Below are 12,820 nucleotides of genomic sequence, written 5' to 3'. Positions count from 1 at the left end.
CCTCTGCAGTGCCGGTTCGATCCCTGACTGCTCCTGCACTTCTGCCTGTACCCAGTGCTTGTATAAAAAAAATACACAAATAAATAAATAAACACATAAATAAATAAATCTTTAAAAAAAAACCAAAACACATATTTCTTCTCCTGAAGACCTTTAAAAAAAAAGAATGTAATTTATATTTCAATTAAAAATATTGTTGCTAAAATGTCACTTATAAAAGAATTGGTTAGAGGGCCTTCCTGGAGGGACAGCGGTTGAACGATTGGTTGTGAAGCTGCCCACAGCCTCTGCAGTGCCAGTTCGAACCCCGGCTGCTGGGCGAGGGTCCCACATGGCGTGCAGACCTCTCCTGCCTCCTGCTGCTCCCCTCAGCAGTGTACTTCGTCAGTCTACCTGTTCTGCTTTCCGCTCTGGCTCTGGTGAATTCTCTCATCCTCCCACACTTCTGACTGTAACCAGTGCTTGTATAAATAAATAAATCTTTAATATAAATAAATAAATAAAAGAATTGGTTAGAGTGAAACCTTAATTCAGCTGAATGATGTTCTTTGCTTATCTAATTGAAGATACTGTGTGATTGGATATGGATGGACCTCCCCCCCTAAAAAGACAAAATGAAGGAAAGGAGACAAGCAAATGGCTTGATTTCTTTCCTCTTTCATTTATTAAAAAAATGTTATTGAGCACCTACCATCTCCTCTAATATAGGCTTTGGAAATAGAATAATAAGGAAGGCAAGTGACTCATTGCCTTCACAAAACTTCTTGTAGGGAGAAAGTATTATGGTACAATGTCAGATATTCTAGCAAAGTATACACCAAGACTATGATAGTTGAGTTGGCTAAAAAGGAATAATGGAATAAGTCACTTGAACTTTTTGGAAAAAAAAAGGTTAATTTATGTATTTGTTTAGATAGTGCAGATAAATTATTTTTGCATGTTAGAGTAGTCTTACTGTATTCTTTTACAAAGAAATAGTATGAAAAAACCTGTGGATTAAAATCTAATGGGTTATTACTATAATTTTTGAAAGAAAACTAATTTGGGTAAAAGTGCAGAGACTTGAATGTGGGAGGATATTATTATCTAACACATGAACAAAATTCAACCATTAAAAAAAATCAAAGGATACTACTAGGAAATCTTACTTACTTGTCAGCATTTCTATGCATATGAGAGGATCTAGGATTTCTACTCCCTGTATGTGTTTAGTGTGTCACCCTGGACATCTGCAAATGTTGAACATCTGGTTTTTGTTTTCATTGAGAGATGTCTCATTTGGAATGCCAAAAAGAGAATGGGGTCATTAGTTATTCTCCAAAGTGAAGTTATCCAGCAGATTATCCTTGTATGAAGAAATCATACAAATGTCAGCAAAGCCACAGCCACTAAAATTAATCCTAATTCATACTGGGAGTCATTACAGGCATGATTTCAAAAAAGATTGCCAAACTATTGCAAATCTCAAGAAAAGTTGTTTTATACAGCATTTATTGTCCAGAAATCATTGTAAACTGATATTTTCTGAATGCTAGAGCAAAAACATAAGTAATGAATAAAGTGATTATACTTATATGGCTTCAGAATTACCAAAATTTGAATTAGGTTTATTGTAGTTTGAGTTCATATATGTTTAGTGTAAAGAATAGTACATGTGACTGATTTAGTCATTAATTTAGCTTATTATTTTATTCTATGACAAGTTACTGTTCCTATTGTTGAACACATAGAACCTTACTATTTCATGAGAAAGACCATATTTCTTAATAAAAAGAAGCTGTTGTACATTATGTCTTTAATATACTTATTATATATGAAATGTGTAAAACCAAATTTACTATAATTTGAATTTTTTTTATACATAGGCATTAAGGTTCTAGTACAGGCCTTTATAGGAACAGTTTGATTTAAGTGATGCACTTTTTTCTGCTTAAGATATCTGTTTTTATATTCACATGTGTAGCCATGTGAATATAAAATATGTAGAATGTAATCAACATGTAATTTTGTCCTTCCAAAAGGTAAAAATAATGTTTTTACATTTGATAACTAAAATTTCTGTGGGAAACTGTTAATATGTATTTGTTTGATTTTAAATTTTTGTATACATATTATATAAACATTAATTAAACTTATATAGGGCTCTATATTCACTCATGTTCACAATTTGAATTTATAAATAATAATAGAAAGGATAATATACACAGAAGAAATAGAATGATAATCTAAGTGTTACAGAGAACATAGAGGTTATGTTGGTCATATCTTTATTTAATAAATGGGGTCAGTTTTAACTTTCATAGCTTTTTTCTTGTCCTATAAAATGGAAATGTTCTTAAGATACAAGTATATCTGGAAAGACTTTGTGTGTTTATTTTATACATTTAATTATCTATATGTTTGACAAGCATTCATTATGAGATACAAATAGAAGGAATCATATCCATATTTCAAGACCCTGTGTGTTGTGAAGATCTGACTGTCTTCAAATCTGATGCATTGCTCAAGTAAGCTACTCATCTCCACAGTTACATATATTCTGGGTTTGTTTAGATTATAAAATATTTGTACTTGAATAATAATGCAAAATGCTAAATGATTTTTAATATTTCTAGTACTACTAATAATATAGGCTCATTTAGTGAATCCTTATGTTTTATATAGGAGGATGTTAAAAGTGAATTTTTGCAAAAGGAGAAAAAAAAGGAATGGAAAAATTTCAAGGTATGGTACTATATATTGCAACAAATAGTTAACTAATCATTCTTCTTTATGTTAAACTGTACTTTTAGAGATTAAGATATTAGGGAAAAAGAAGCAATTTTTGTAGATGGATATTAAAGAAAACGTTTCTATTGGAAGTATATTGTTTAATTCTTTATAATATTTGTCTTGTAAGAGACATTTAAAATAAATGTTTCCTCCAAATTTAGAGAAAATATATATTATGTACCATGTGCTAAGCATCTTAAATGTGTTGTATCATATAACCTCTTTAACTACTATTATTGCTTTTCTTATTTTATGGAAGAGAAAAATAAGAACTGTGGAGATTTAGGAACTAGTTCAAGTAACACAGATATAAATGCCAGTACTCTGACTTGTATTTGCCCAATTCCAGAATTATTGAATTCTTTGCAATTTATAGTGCTTCCTACAAAGACTATAGAATGTACTGGCAAGTAAGGATAAAGATATCTCTATTTGATGATTTATATGTCAAAGGAAAAATTAGTAATTATGGTGATTTTCACACTGCTATTAATCCAAATTGTTGACACTGCAGTAAATGACTGCAAGGATCATCATTAATTTCATCACCATCCTTATCATTGCTATCTGCACCATACTTACTACCGTCTATAAAATACACTGAGTGGGTGAAACCCTTAAAAGTTTCACTTTTGACTTTAAGTGTATTTAAAAATAACAATAAAAAAGATAACTGTGGATTGTAGTACAACCAAGAACACAATCGCCATTATTTTTTTTAATGTAGAAAAATTTTAGGGCCTCCCCGGTGGTGCAAGCGGTTAAGCACCGCACTATGAAGAAATCCATGCCTTCTGCAGCACAAGTTCGATCCCCAGCCAGCCAGGGAGAAACCACATGGTGAAGCAGACCTCTCCTGTCTCGCCCGCTGCTCCCCTCAGCAGTATTTCAGTCAGGCTTCCTGTTCTGTTCCCAACTGTGTCTTTGGTGAATCCTCTCACCCCCCACATCTCTGGCCTGTATCCCAGCTCTTATATGCATAAATAAATAAATTTTTTAAAAATGTAGAAAAATTTTAAAGGATACAACATAAAGATTTAAGATAAAAACCTTTTAAAGTACCACCATTTAAGTAACAATCTCTATTTTTGGTAGATTAATGTGGTCTGAGCCATCAAGAGAAAGTAAAAATGGCAGCAGAGGTTTTAAATATGATATTATATTAAAAAACACTCCAGTGAACTTCTTAAATAAATAGAAGAAAGAATAGTGACTATTCAAACAGTTCAATGTTAGGTTTTGGATATTGGAATACCACAGATAAATGCTGAATAACTGCTCTGTAACTTTAAGTTTGCTATGTATCAATATTTTCCCACTCTGTTGTAGGTGTGAAGGGTAGGATGGGGACACTGACTCATTTAGTAAGAACAAATATGTCACGAAAACTTGCCAAATGTTTATATCTGTTAAGAGAGGAACAGCGAAACAAAGCATGGGATGAATTCCCACCTCCCTTAACTATCTGCAATGATGCAATCTTGGACAAAGTGATAGTTTGCTTTTGTCTTGATTAATGCCTACTTCTGTGTTCTTACTAAGCCAGTTCTTATCATATTCTTGTGTTCTTACTAAGCCAGTTCTTATCATATTCTTGTCAGTCAATGAGCATTGATTTAGTTCCCATTTGGTTTGGGATTGCTCCAAAATTATAATTTCCAAAAAAATAAGGTTAATTTTATTGTTAAAATATGTAGTATTTTCCTTTTAAAGTATAGGTCATTCTGAAATAAAAATTGACTACTTCTTTAATCATGTACACAAAAATAAATGAAAGTATTTGAGTAAGTTCCAATCTCTCTTAGAAGTCTAAATCTTTTTTAAACATTCGCATGTGTTTTTACAATAATGTTGTCCCTACCAAAATCTCCTGCTGTACTGAACCTCTTCCAATTCTTTAAAAGTTTATTCCTTCTCTTATCTGAAACATCTTTACTTGAACTGATTTGTAACTGCTTATTTTCAGTTTCAATACTAGACTGTAATCTTAAAAAGGGAAAGAATTGACAGCCACAGTGACAATCATATAATGGGAACAGAATAATAATGAAGAGTGAATGAATGAATGATATACATAGTACCAGAAAGAGTTTTTACTGCCCAGAATAACTTTGTGGATATCATTCCAAATCTATGATAAGAAAATCCCTAGAATTCTGGACACTCAAGTCCCTTCATTCAAGCTATTGTTTTGTTTTGTTTTGTTTTTTAATGATTCCCTGTGGTCAGAAACAATGTCCTCACATGTTGAGAAAATGAATCTTGGAACTCTCAAAAGAAGCAGTTTATTGAAAAATGATTCACAGAGTTATACCCGAGACTTGTTCTCCTCTCAAGTCCTAAAATCTAGATTATTTGTCAACTATGCAAGTTCATCTGTCACAGTAATTCTTGCTAAAAATATATCTTGTTACCTAACATTTTATGGTTGATCCTGGAAGAATGTCTGTTCTAGAGGCAAGGAGTTGTCATGGAACTCAACTTTGATTGCCTTTCTTTATATATGCATGTATTTATGCATGTGTATGTATGATCTATGTGTGTATGTATGTATGTATGTATGTATGTATATTTATGTATACACACACATATAGCAAAGGACCATTGGAATGCCTAGACATTTTTAAAATCTCTTGTGAAGTAACACATGAGACTTTATAATTGGTAGATGTTACATGTGCATTAAAAAGGGACTGTGTGGGCCTCCCCGGTGGCGCAGCGGTTGAGCGCTGGGTTGCGAAGCTGCCCACGGCCTCTGCGGCGCCGGTTCGATCCCCGGCTGCTCCCCGGCCACCGGAGGAGGGTCCCACATGGCGCGCAAGACCTCTCCTGCCGCCTGCTGCTCCCCTCAGCAGTGTCCTTCGGTCCTTCTGCCTGCTCTGCTCCCCGCTCTGGCTCTGGTGAATTCTCTCACCCTCCCGCGCTTCTGACTGTACCCAGTGCATGTATAAACAAACAAACAAACCAGCAAACAAATAAATAAAGCATGCCTCTATAAAAAAAAAAAAAGGGACTGTGAACTTTCATGTTTATGCATTCTAGCCTATCAGCCTTAAATTTTATAAGTACCCTATAGACTTCTAGTTGTTTCATTAAAAACTGTAACTAAAATATTTTTGCAGTGTATAGAAAAATACATAGTTGTACACAATGTTGCCTTAATCAATGTTTAACAAACTGTTCCCTCCCCTACTAAACCAAAAAAAAAAAAAAAACCTTGATTTATAGCATTTTACAATTTTAATGGAATATTCTCATCATAACCAATTTCAAGCTCCCAACATGCTGTCACTGCACATTGGGGAAGAGGTGCACATAGTCAGCTTTCATGGGAAATGAACCAGTTGCAAAACAAATTGACTCCTGGCATTTGTGTGATTATGTACTTACACAACCCTGATTTAACAACTAGACCTTAGGAAACTATGATTTTTTATTTTAAAACTTCCAGAGAATAAAGGAATTGCTGAAGAGATAGGGAGGCTTTCTGTCAGACTTGTTGGAGGACTGGAATCAGGAGAGGGGAGGTAGCCACTTAAAACTATTATGAAAGATTAAGAAAAAATAAAATTTTAATTGTGGCAAAATTAGTTTACAACATTGTATATTATTTAGAGGTATAAGATCACACCCTTTAGTTGTATGTTATCACACCACATCCACCACCAAACTCTCTGCGATAGTCTATTGTGCCCCCTCCTCACTTGCCCTCCAACCCACTGGTAGACTCAGACCTACAGTCAGCTTTTTGTGGTTTGTTGTTAAGTGTCCCTTGGTTTTGTTTCTCTATATTCCACATATAAGTGACACCACCCAGTATTTGTCTTTCTTCTTCTGACTTAATTTACTTAGTATAGTTCTGTCCAGTTCCATTCCTATTGCAGCAAAAGTCAATACTTTATATGTTTTATAACTTAATAGTATTCCATTGTGTATATAGACAACATCTTCCTAATCCAGTCATCTGTCTTTGGGCACTTAGGTTGTTTCCATAGCTTGGCTATTGTAAATAATGCTGCAATGAAGATAGGAGGGCATATATCCCTTTATATTGGTATTTTTGCTTTCTTTAGGTAGATAACTAAAATAGTATTGCTGGATCATAAGATATGTTTTTTTTTTTTTTATTTTTAGAAATCTCCATATGGGGGAAATAATAATTTGCAGTATTGACAATAGCTATCCCCCAAATTGTAAATTTACCAGCATTCTTTCTGTGTATTCTTTCCAGTTACACTAAGTTAACTTTTCTAATGAAATATGTTTGGCATATATACTGGCTTATTTTACTCATTTTGACAATATTTGCCAGTCATACCTGCTGCCCTGTTTCCTCGCCATTCCTGTCTCTAGTGGAACTGCTTTGCTATTCTGAGCATGTTTGAACTCCTCAATCAAACATTCAGCTTTTTGTGCTTAGTGTTCCTTCTCAAGTTTTTATCTGACCATTCATTCAGTTTAGTTTTCTTACTCTTCCATCACACATTCTATTTAGACTTTATTCTCTGTGCTTTCCCTCACTTGGCTTAACCAATTTCAGACACTAATCTCCCTTCAAGTCTCAGCATCCATCACACTCTATCAAACACTCCTAGATTCCTTACCCCTAACTTTCACTGGTGCACTTCTTAATGGATACTTATTATCTGTAATTTAGAATTACATACTTTGCTATCCACTGAAAAATCATTCTGTGCACACATCTTTCTCTCTCTTTAATCTATATTTTAAAGTACTTGCAAATATAAACCATATACAACAGAATCTATGTGTTGAACATAAAGGGAATCAATAAATACTTGAAGTTAGCTCCAATGTAGAACTGGAAAAATGGTAATTTGATAAATAAATACCTTTGTAATGCTTTTGCATTTCTTTCATAAGATATTTGCACCATTTAATATTTTGAACTTAAAATTGATATCATAATAATACTGCAATCTATATTTTTTACTCACATTTTTTCTGAGATTTTTTTGTTAATATAATCATTTGGAATGAAGTAATAAAATGATTGTAAATCAGAGTAGAAATCCATTTAACAAAATGAACTGGAGCAAATAAAATCACTACAAAGAATTGGAATGTAATTACTTTTCACAGTATCTGAAGTTATCATTCCATATTAATTTTCAAACCATATTTAGAATTTTAATGCAGATATTCAGTAGGAAAATGGATTCCCATTTAGGTAATTCAAATAACTCATCATGTCCTGAAATATCAAAACAAAGAAAACTTACACAGTTTATTGATATTTATTGAGTGCTACATCCCCTGTCTACAGAATCAAGGATACAATTAAATAAATCTTCATATTGTTTTCAGAGTGGCTGCTCATATTTATAGTCCTAGGAAGAGTGCCCAAGGGTTCCCTTTTCTCCACAGCCTAGTGGAGAAAAGTAGTATTTGTCATCTTGTATTTGTCATCTCTTGACTTTTTTATTATAGGTATTCTAACAGTTTAGGGGTGATATCACATCGTGGCTTTGGTTTGAATTTTTTGGTGATGTGATGTTGAACACTTTTTCATGTAGCTGTTGTCCATTTGCATATTTCCTTTGGAAAAATGTCTGTTTAGTTTTCCTTCCCATTTTAATTGGATTATTTGGTTTTTTCTATTAAGTTGTTGTCTATATGTTTTTACATGTTTACTCCCTGTTTGATAAGTGATTTGAAAAGAAATAAAATGCATCCAAATTGGAAAGGAAGAGGTAAATCTGTGTCTATTTGGAAGTAACATTATATATAGAAAATTCTAGAGACTCAAAAAAATTACATATAACAAAGTTAGTAAAGTTACAATATATAAAAATATGTAAAAATCAATCAATATATAAAAATCAGTTGCTTTTCATAATATGCTAATGATGAATATTAGAAAAGGAAACTAATAACAAAACCATTTTCAGTTGCCTCAAAAAGATTAAAATGCATAGAAATAGTATAACTTAGGAGGTGAAAGATTTGAACACAGACTCTGTAAGACATTTATGAAAGAATCTGAAATAAATGGAAAGATATTTTGTATTCATGGATTGGAAAGTTAATATTGTTAAAATGTTCATCTTACATCCATAGAGGAAAAGAGAGTGGATGAGCAAGAACAAAGTAGGGAGAGGGACACAAGGAACTTGGTGGTGGACTATGGATGCTTTGGTGGTAGGTGCTTTACAGTAACTACCTACACTTGAAGGAGGGGGGATCCTATATTTACAAAATACTAATAGTGATGTAGCCAACAGTACCCCAATAAAAAATTTAAACAAGCAAACAAAAATGTCCATCTTACCTAAATCAAAATATACATTCAATGAAATCCCTATGAAAAACCCAACAGCATTTTTCACAGAAATAGAACAATTCTAAAACTTACATGGAAACCCAGAAGGCCCTCCTGAATAGCCAAAGCAATCTTGAGAAAAAGCAAAGTTGGAAGCTTCACACTTCTTGATTTAAACAGTATTAAACTGTATTAAAAAGATATTTTTTTTCCATGTTATGTGTCTTTGGTAATTAAAGCTTAATGGCCTAAATTTAATAAGTAGTAACACTCATATTACCAAGTCTAACACAACAATAGGTCAATAACTTTAATTAGTTTTAAGATATAGCCTTCCAAAAATTGTATCTAGCAAAGTAAATTAAGAACACAAAGAATAAAATGAATGTTGTTAAAATAGAATTTTCCAACTCCTAGTTTATAATGGATCTTTAATAGGAAAATATTTATGATCAATTCAGTGAAGGGGAAGATATAGAGAATGGTTTCCATATGGTTGGTTGATGCTGAAATAACAGAGGGGGCTCTGAACAGCTTCTTGAAGAAACAGGAACGTTCTCATTTTTTTTGCTCATTTTTTCTCCTTTTTGCTTTGCAGTCATTAATTTCAGATCATAAGCTTTTTAGGTTTTTTTTTTAACTACTTAAATGGGATTTTGCAAAATTTAGAGCTTTTGTTTTGTGGTAACATAAGGAAAAGATTGAATCAAATTCATATCTTCACTTTACCCCTTTAGAGCTATATGACTCAACAGGTACTTAGCCTCTCCAAGCCTCAATTTGGGAATTCTCAACCTTCCGTATGTTCAGTTTTTAATGTAACAACTTACATCTGTATATCTCTTCTTTTTATTGTAAATCTATATTAGTGCTGCTTGTTAATTTATATTAATAGAAAAATTAATATAAATGTATCCTGAACTATTTGGATTCCTACTTTGCAGTATCTGTTTACTGCCCAGTCTCTCTCTTTTAATTGGTACTGTTTTAGTTATCCAAGACTCAGGGGAAAAAAGTTAATAAACTTAATATCTAATATTTTCCATTGTGCCAATTAAATGGAAAATAACCTAACTATAGGATGTTAAGTGGGAAAAAAGTCCTCAAATGATTAAATTAATATGCTGCACAGAATAATATAATAATACTGAACAAGGGACTATGGTGATGGTTTCTGGCTGTTTTTATGCTGGGTCAACTATGGGTACTACCCCTGAGGGGAGTAACCAATTAATGTACAAAAATGAACAATGATGTAAGAAAATAAATACATAAATTTAGGGGAAAAATGCATACTGAAATAAAAGCAAAAATGGAAATGTACTGTAACAACAGATGCTACATTTATTTTCCAAGTTTTGATATAATTTCAACAACTGTATTATCTTTCAAATTAAATTAATTTGAATCTTATTGCTTTTATAGTTCTTTCTCAGACTCTTGCTTTGTTTTAATAGTTGTGAAATATTTATTTTCCAAAAATTAATTGTAACTATGTTTATATATATTTAAATGCCATTTTATGCAATTACTTACTTAAGTCCTGGTGTCAACTATAATTTTTTCTTGTTAAAAATTGCCTTTATTGACTTCATCTAAAAGTCAATCAGGGCCTCCCTGGTGGTGCAAGGGATTGAGCGCAACTCTGTGAAGCTGTCCGCAGCCTCTGCAGTGTGAGTTCGATCCACAGCCAGGGAGCTACTCACATGGCGCAGCAGACCTCTCCTGACTCACCCGCTGCTCCCCTCAGCAGTGTACTTCAGTCTGTCTGCCTGTTCTGTTCCCTGCTCTGTCTCTGGTGAATCCTCTCACCTCTCACACCTCTGGCCTGTACCCCAGTTCTTGTAATCATAAATAAATAAATCTTAAAAAAAGTCAATCAAATACCCCCCCCCTTTCAGGGTTGCTGTTTTAAATGAAACAACATAAACTTATCCCCTTCTTGATATAGATCATTTGTTACTTTTCTATTATTTTTAGTTTTCATAAGTATATTCAACATATAAAAACATATATGAATAAGATATGTTTCTAAAGTATTAATGTCACCCCCCAGATTAGGCTAAATTTTTCCCTGGTACAGGTATTTTGCAGAACATAGGTGGCTTTCAACAACAAAAGTTCACTTCTCACTAACTTTGTCCAGCATAGTTTGACTACATGTCTGTTTTATGTAGCACATATTATACATCTATGCTCTGCTGGAACTCAAAATTACTGTTCTCACCTGGACAAAAAAAGAGTGCAAGAACATATGATGGCTCCTGAAATTTCTTGGAAATTGCATGCCACACATTTCTTCTATCATTGTATTGACCAAATGCAAGTTGCACAGCTATCCCTGAAACAATGAGGCACAGAAGTCTGAACCTCTTATAAAGAGGGACACCATAGAGAATTAACCACATGTAGAGGTTCTAAAGATATTCATGGAGCACTTAAATTATAACAAAAGCTTCTCCAGTTGCTATAGGGTTTATGATCTTGGCAAATAATAAAAATAGGGAAAATAGTTCCATATTATTTGCTTTATAGGAATGGGAAGATGATAAGTTAAATACTACATACAAAGAGTTTCAGGATCTCAGGGAAAATATCTTATAAATTCACTTATAATTTCTCATATCCTTTTTTAAAAAAATTACAAATATTATTAGCTCTACTGAGAAATAATTTCTAGATATAATGCTGAAGTAGTTTTTATTTTTTAAATCTCCAATTATGTTTATTGAGGTAAAGTGGGTTTACCACATTGTATGTAATTTATCAGTTATAGGTTCAAACCTATACAAATGTATGTTTTCACTCTCATGGCCACCACCAAAGCCCAGTAATCCTGCACCACACACCATTGGGCCCCTCTCTCCCTGTTCCCACTTGGCTACCTTCCCCTTCTGGTTGCCTCAATTTTGCAGTCAGATGTCAAAGATTTGTTGGAAAGTTTTATATATATTATATTTTCTATTTTTCTTAAGATTTATTTATTTATGCATACCAGAACTGCAGTATAGGCCAGAGGGGACTGAGAGGACCCACCAGAGACAGAGTGGGGAACAGAACAGGCAGACTGACTGAAATACACTGCTAAGGGGAGCAGTGGGTGAGCCAGGAGAGGTCTGCAGCACCATGTAGGTAGCTCCCTGACCAGGGATCAAACTCATGCTTCAGTGGCTGGGGACAGCTTTGTAGGCTACGGTCTTAACCCCTTGCGCCACAGGGAGGCCCTATATATTATATTTTCTATGGAGTTTGCTTAGTTAGAATTTCTGTCCTTAAGTGTTTTAAAGACATTGTTCTTTTGATTTTCTGTTTGTTTTTATATGTAATTCATGCTATTAATTCCATGTGTTTCAACGTGTGGGGATAATAGGATTGATTATTTTTTACAATTCTTTCTTTGTAGGATAACGCAGTAAAAAACTCCTTGTACTATAATGGAATTGTTCCAGGCTTTGGAAAATGGAACCATTACTGGACAAGCATTCCAAGGAACTTTAAGGATACTCTAATTACTTACTAGAGTCATATGGCTTGCTCCTTGTGAGCTTTATTGCACTTGATGGCTTCATAAGTAAAGTAAATATGATCAAAATCTAGTGTAGAATAAGATGTCCGAATATGTAAAATGAGATATATCACTTGTTAAGTATTATAAAATATACCAATTCACAAGAAGCTGGGAATTTCAGCACAGAATACTATTATTTTTTAGATTTTCATTAGAAAACACTATAATAGTCTAGAAAATTATTTTTACACCTCTAT

At 33.2% G+C, this 12,820-nt stretch overlaps 1 protein-coding gene across 1 annotated transcript in view; it reads left to right on the top strand.

Moving 5' to 3' along the window:
* CNBD1 (cyclic nucleotide binding domain containing 1) overlaps positions 1-12,575 on the top strand; it is a gene marked incomplete at both ends in the record, with an annotated part of 248,645 nt that extends 236,070 nt beyond the window's left edge. Inside the window, 2 exons of the mRNA XM_084230543.1 lie at positions 2,665-2,724; positions 12,459-12,575. Of these exons, the coding sequence (XP_084086669.1) occupies positions 2,665-2,724; positions 12,459-12,575 (177 nt within the window). The remainder of the gene's footprint in view (positions 1-2,664; positions 2,725-12,458) is intronic.
* Positions 12,576-12,820: the final 245 nt, after the last annotated feature.

Source organism: Talpa europaea (genome assembly GCF_964194135.1).
Source record: "Talpa europaea genome assembly, chromosome: 3".
Classification (NCBI taxonomy): Eukaryota; Metazoa; Chordata; class Mammalia; order Eulipotyphla; family Talpidae; genus Talpa; species Talpa europaea.
This window is presented reverse-complemented; position numbering and strand designations above follow the sequence as displayed.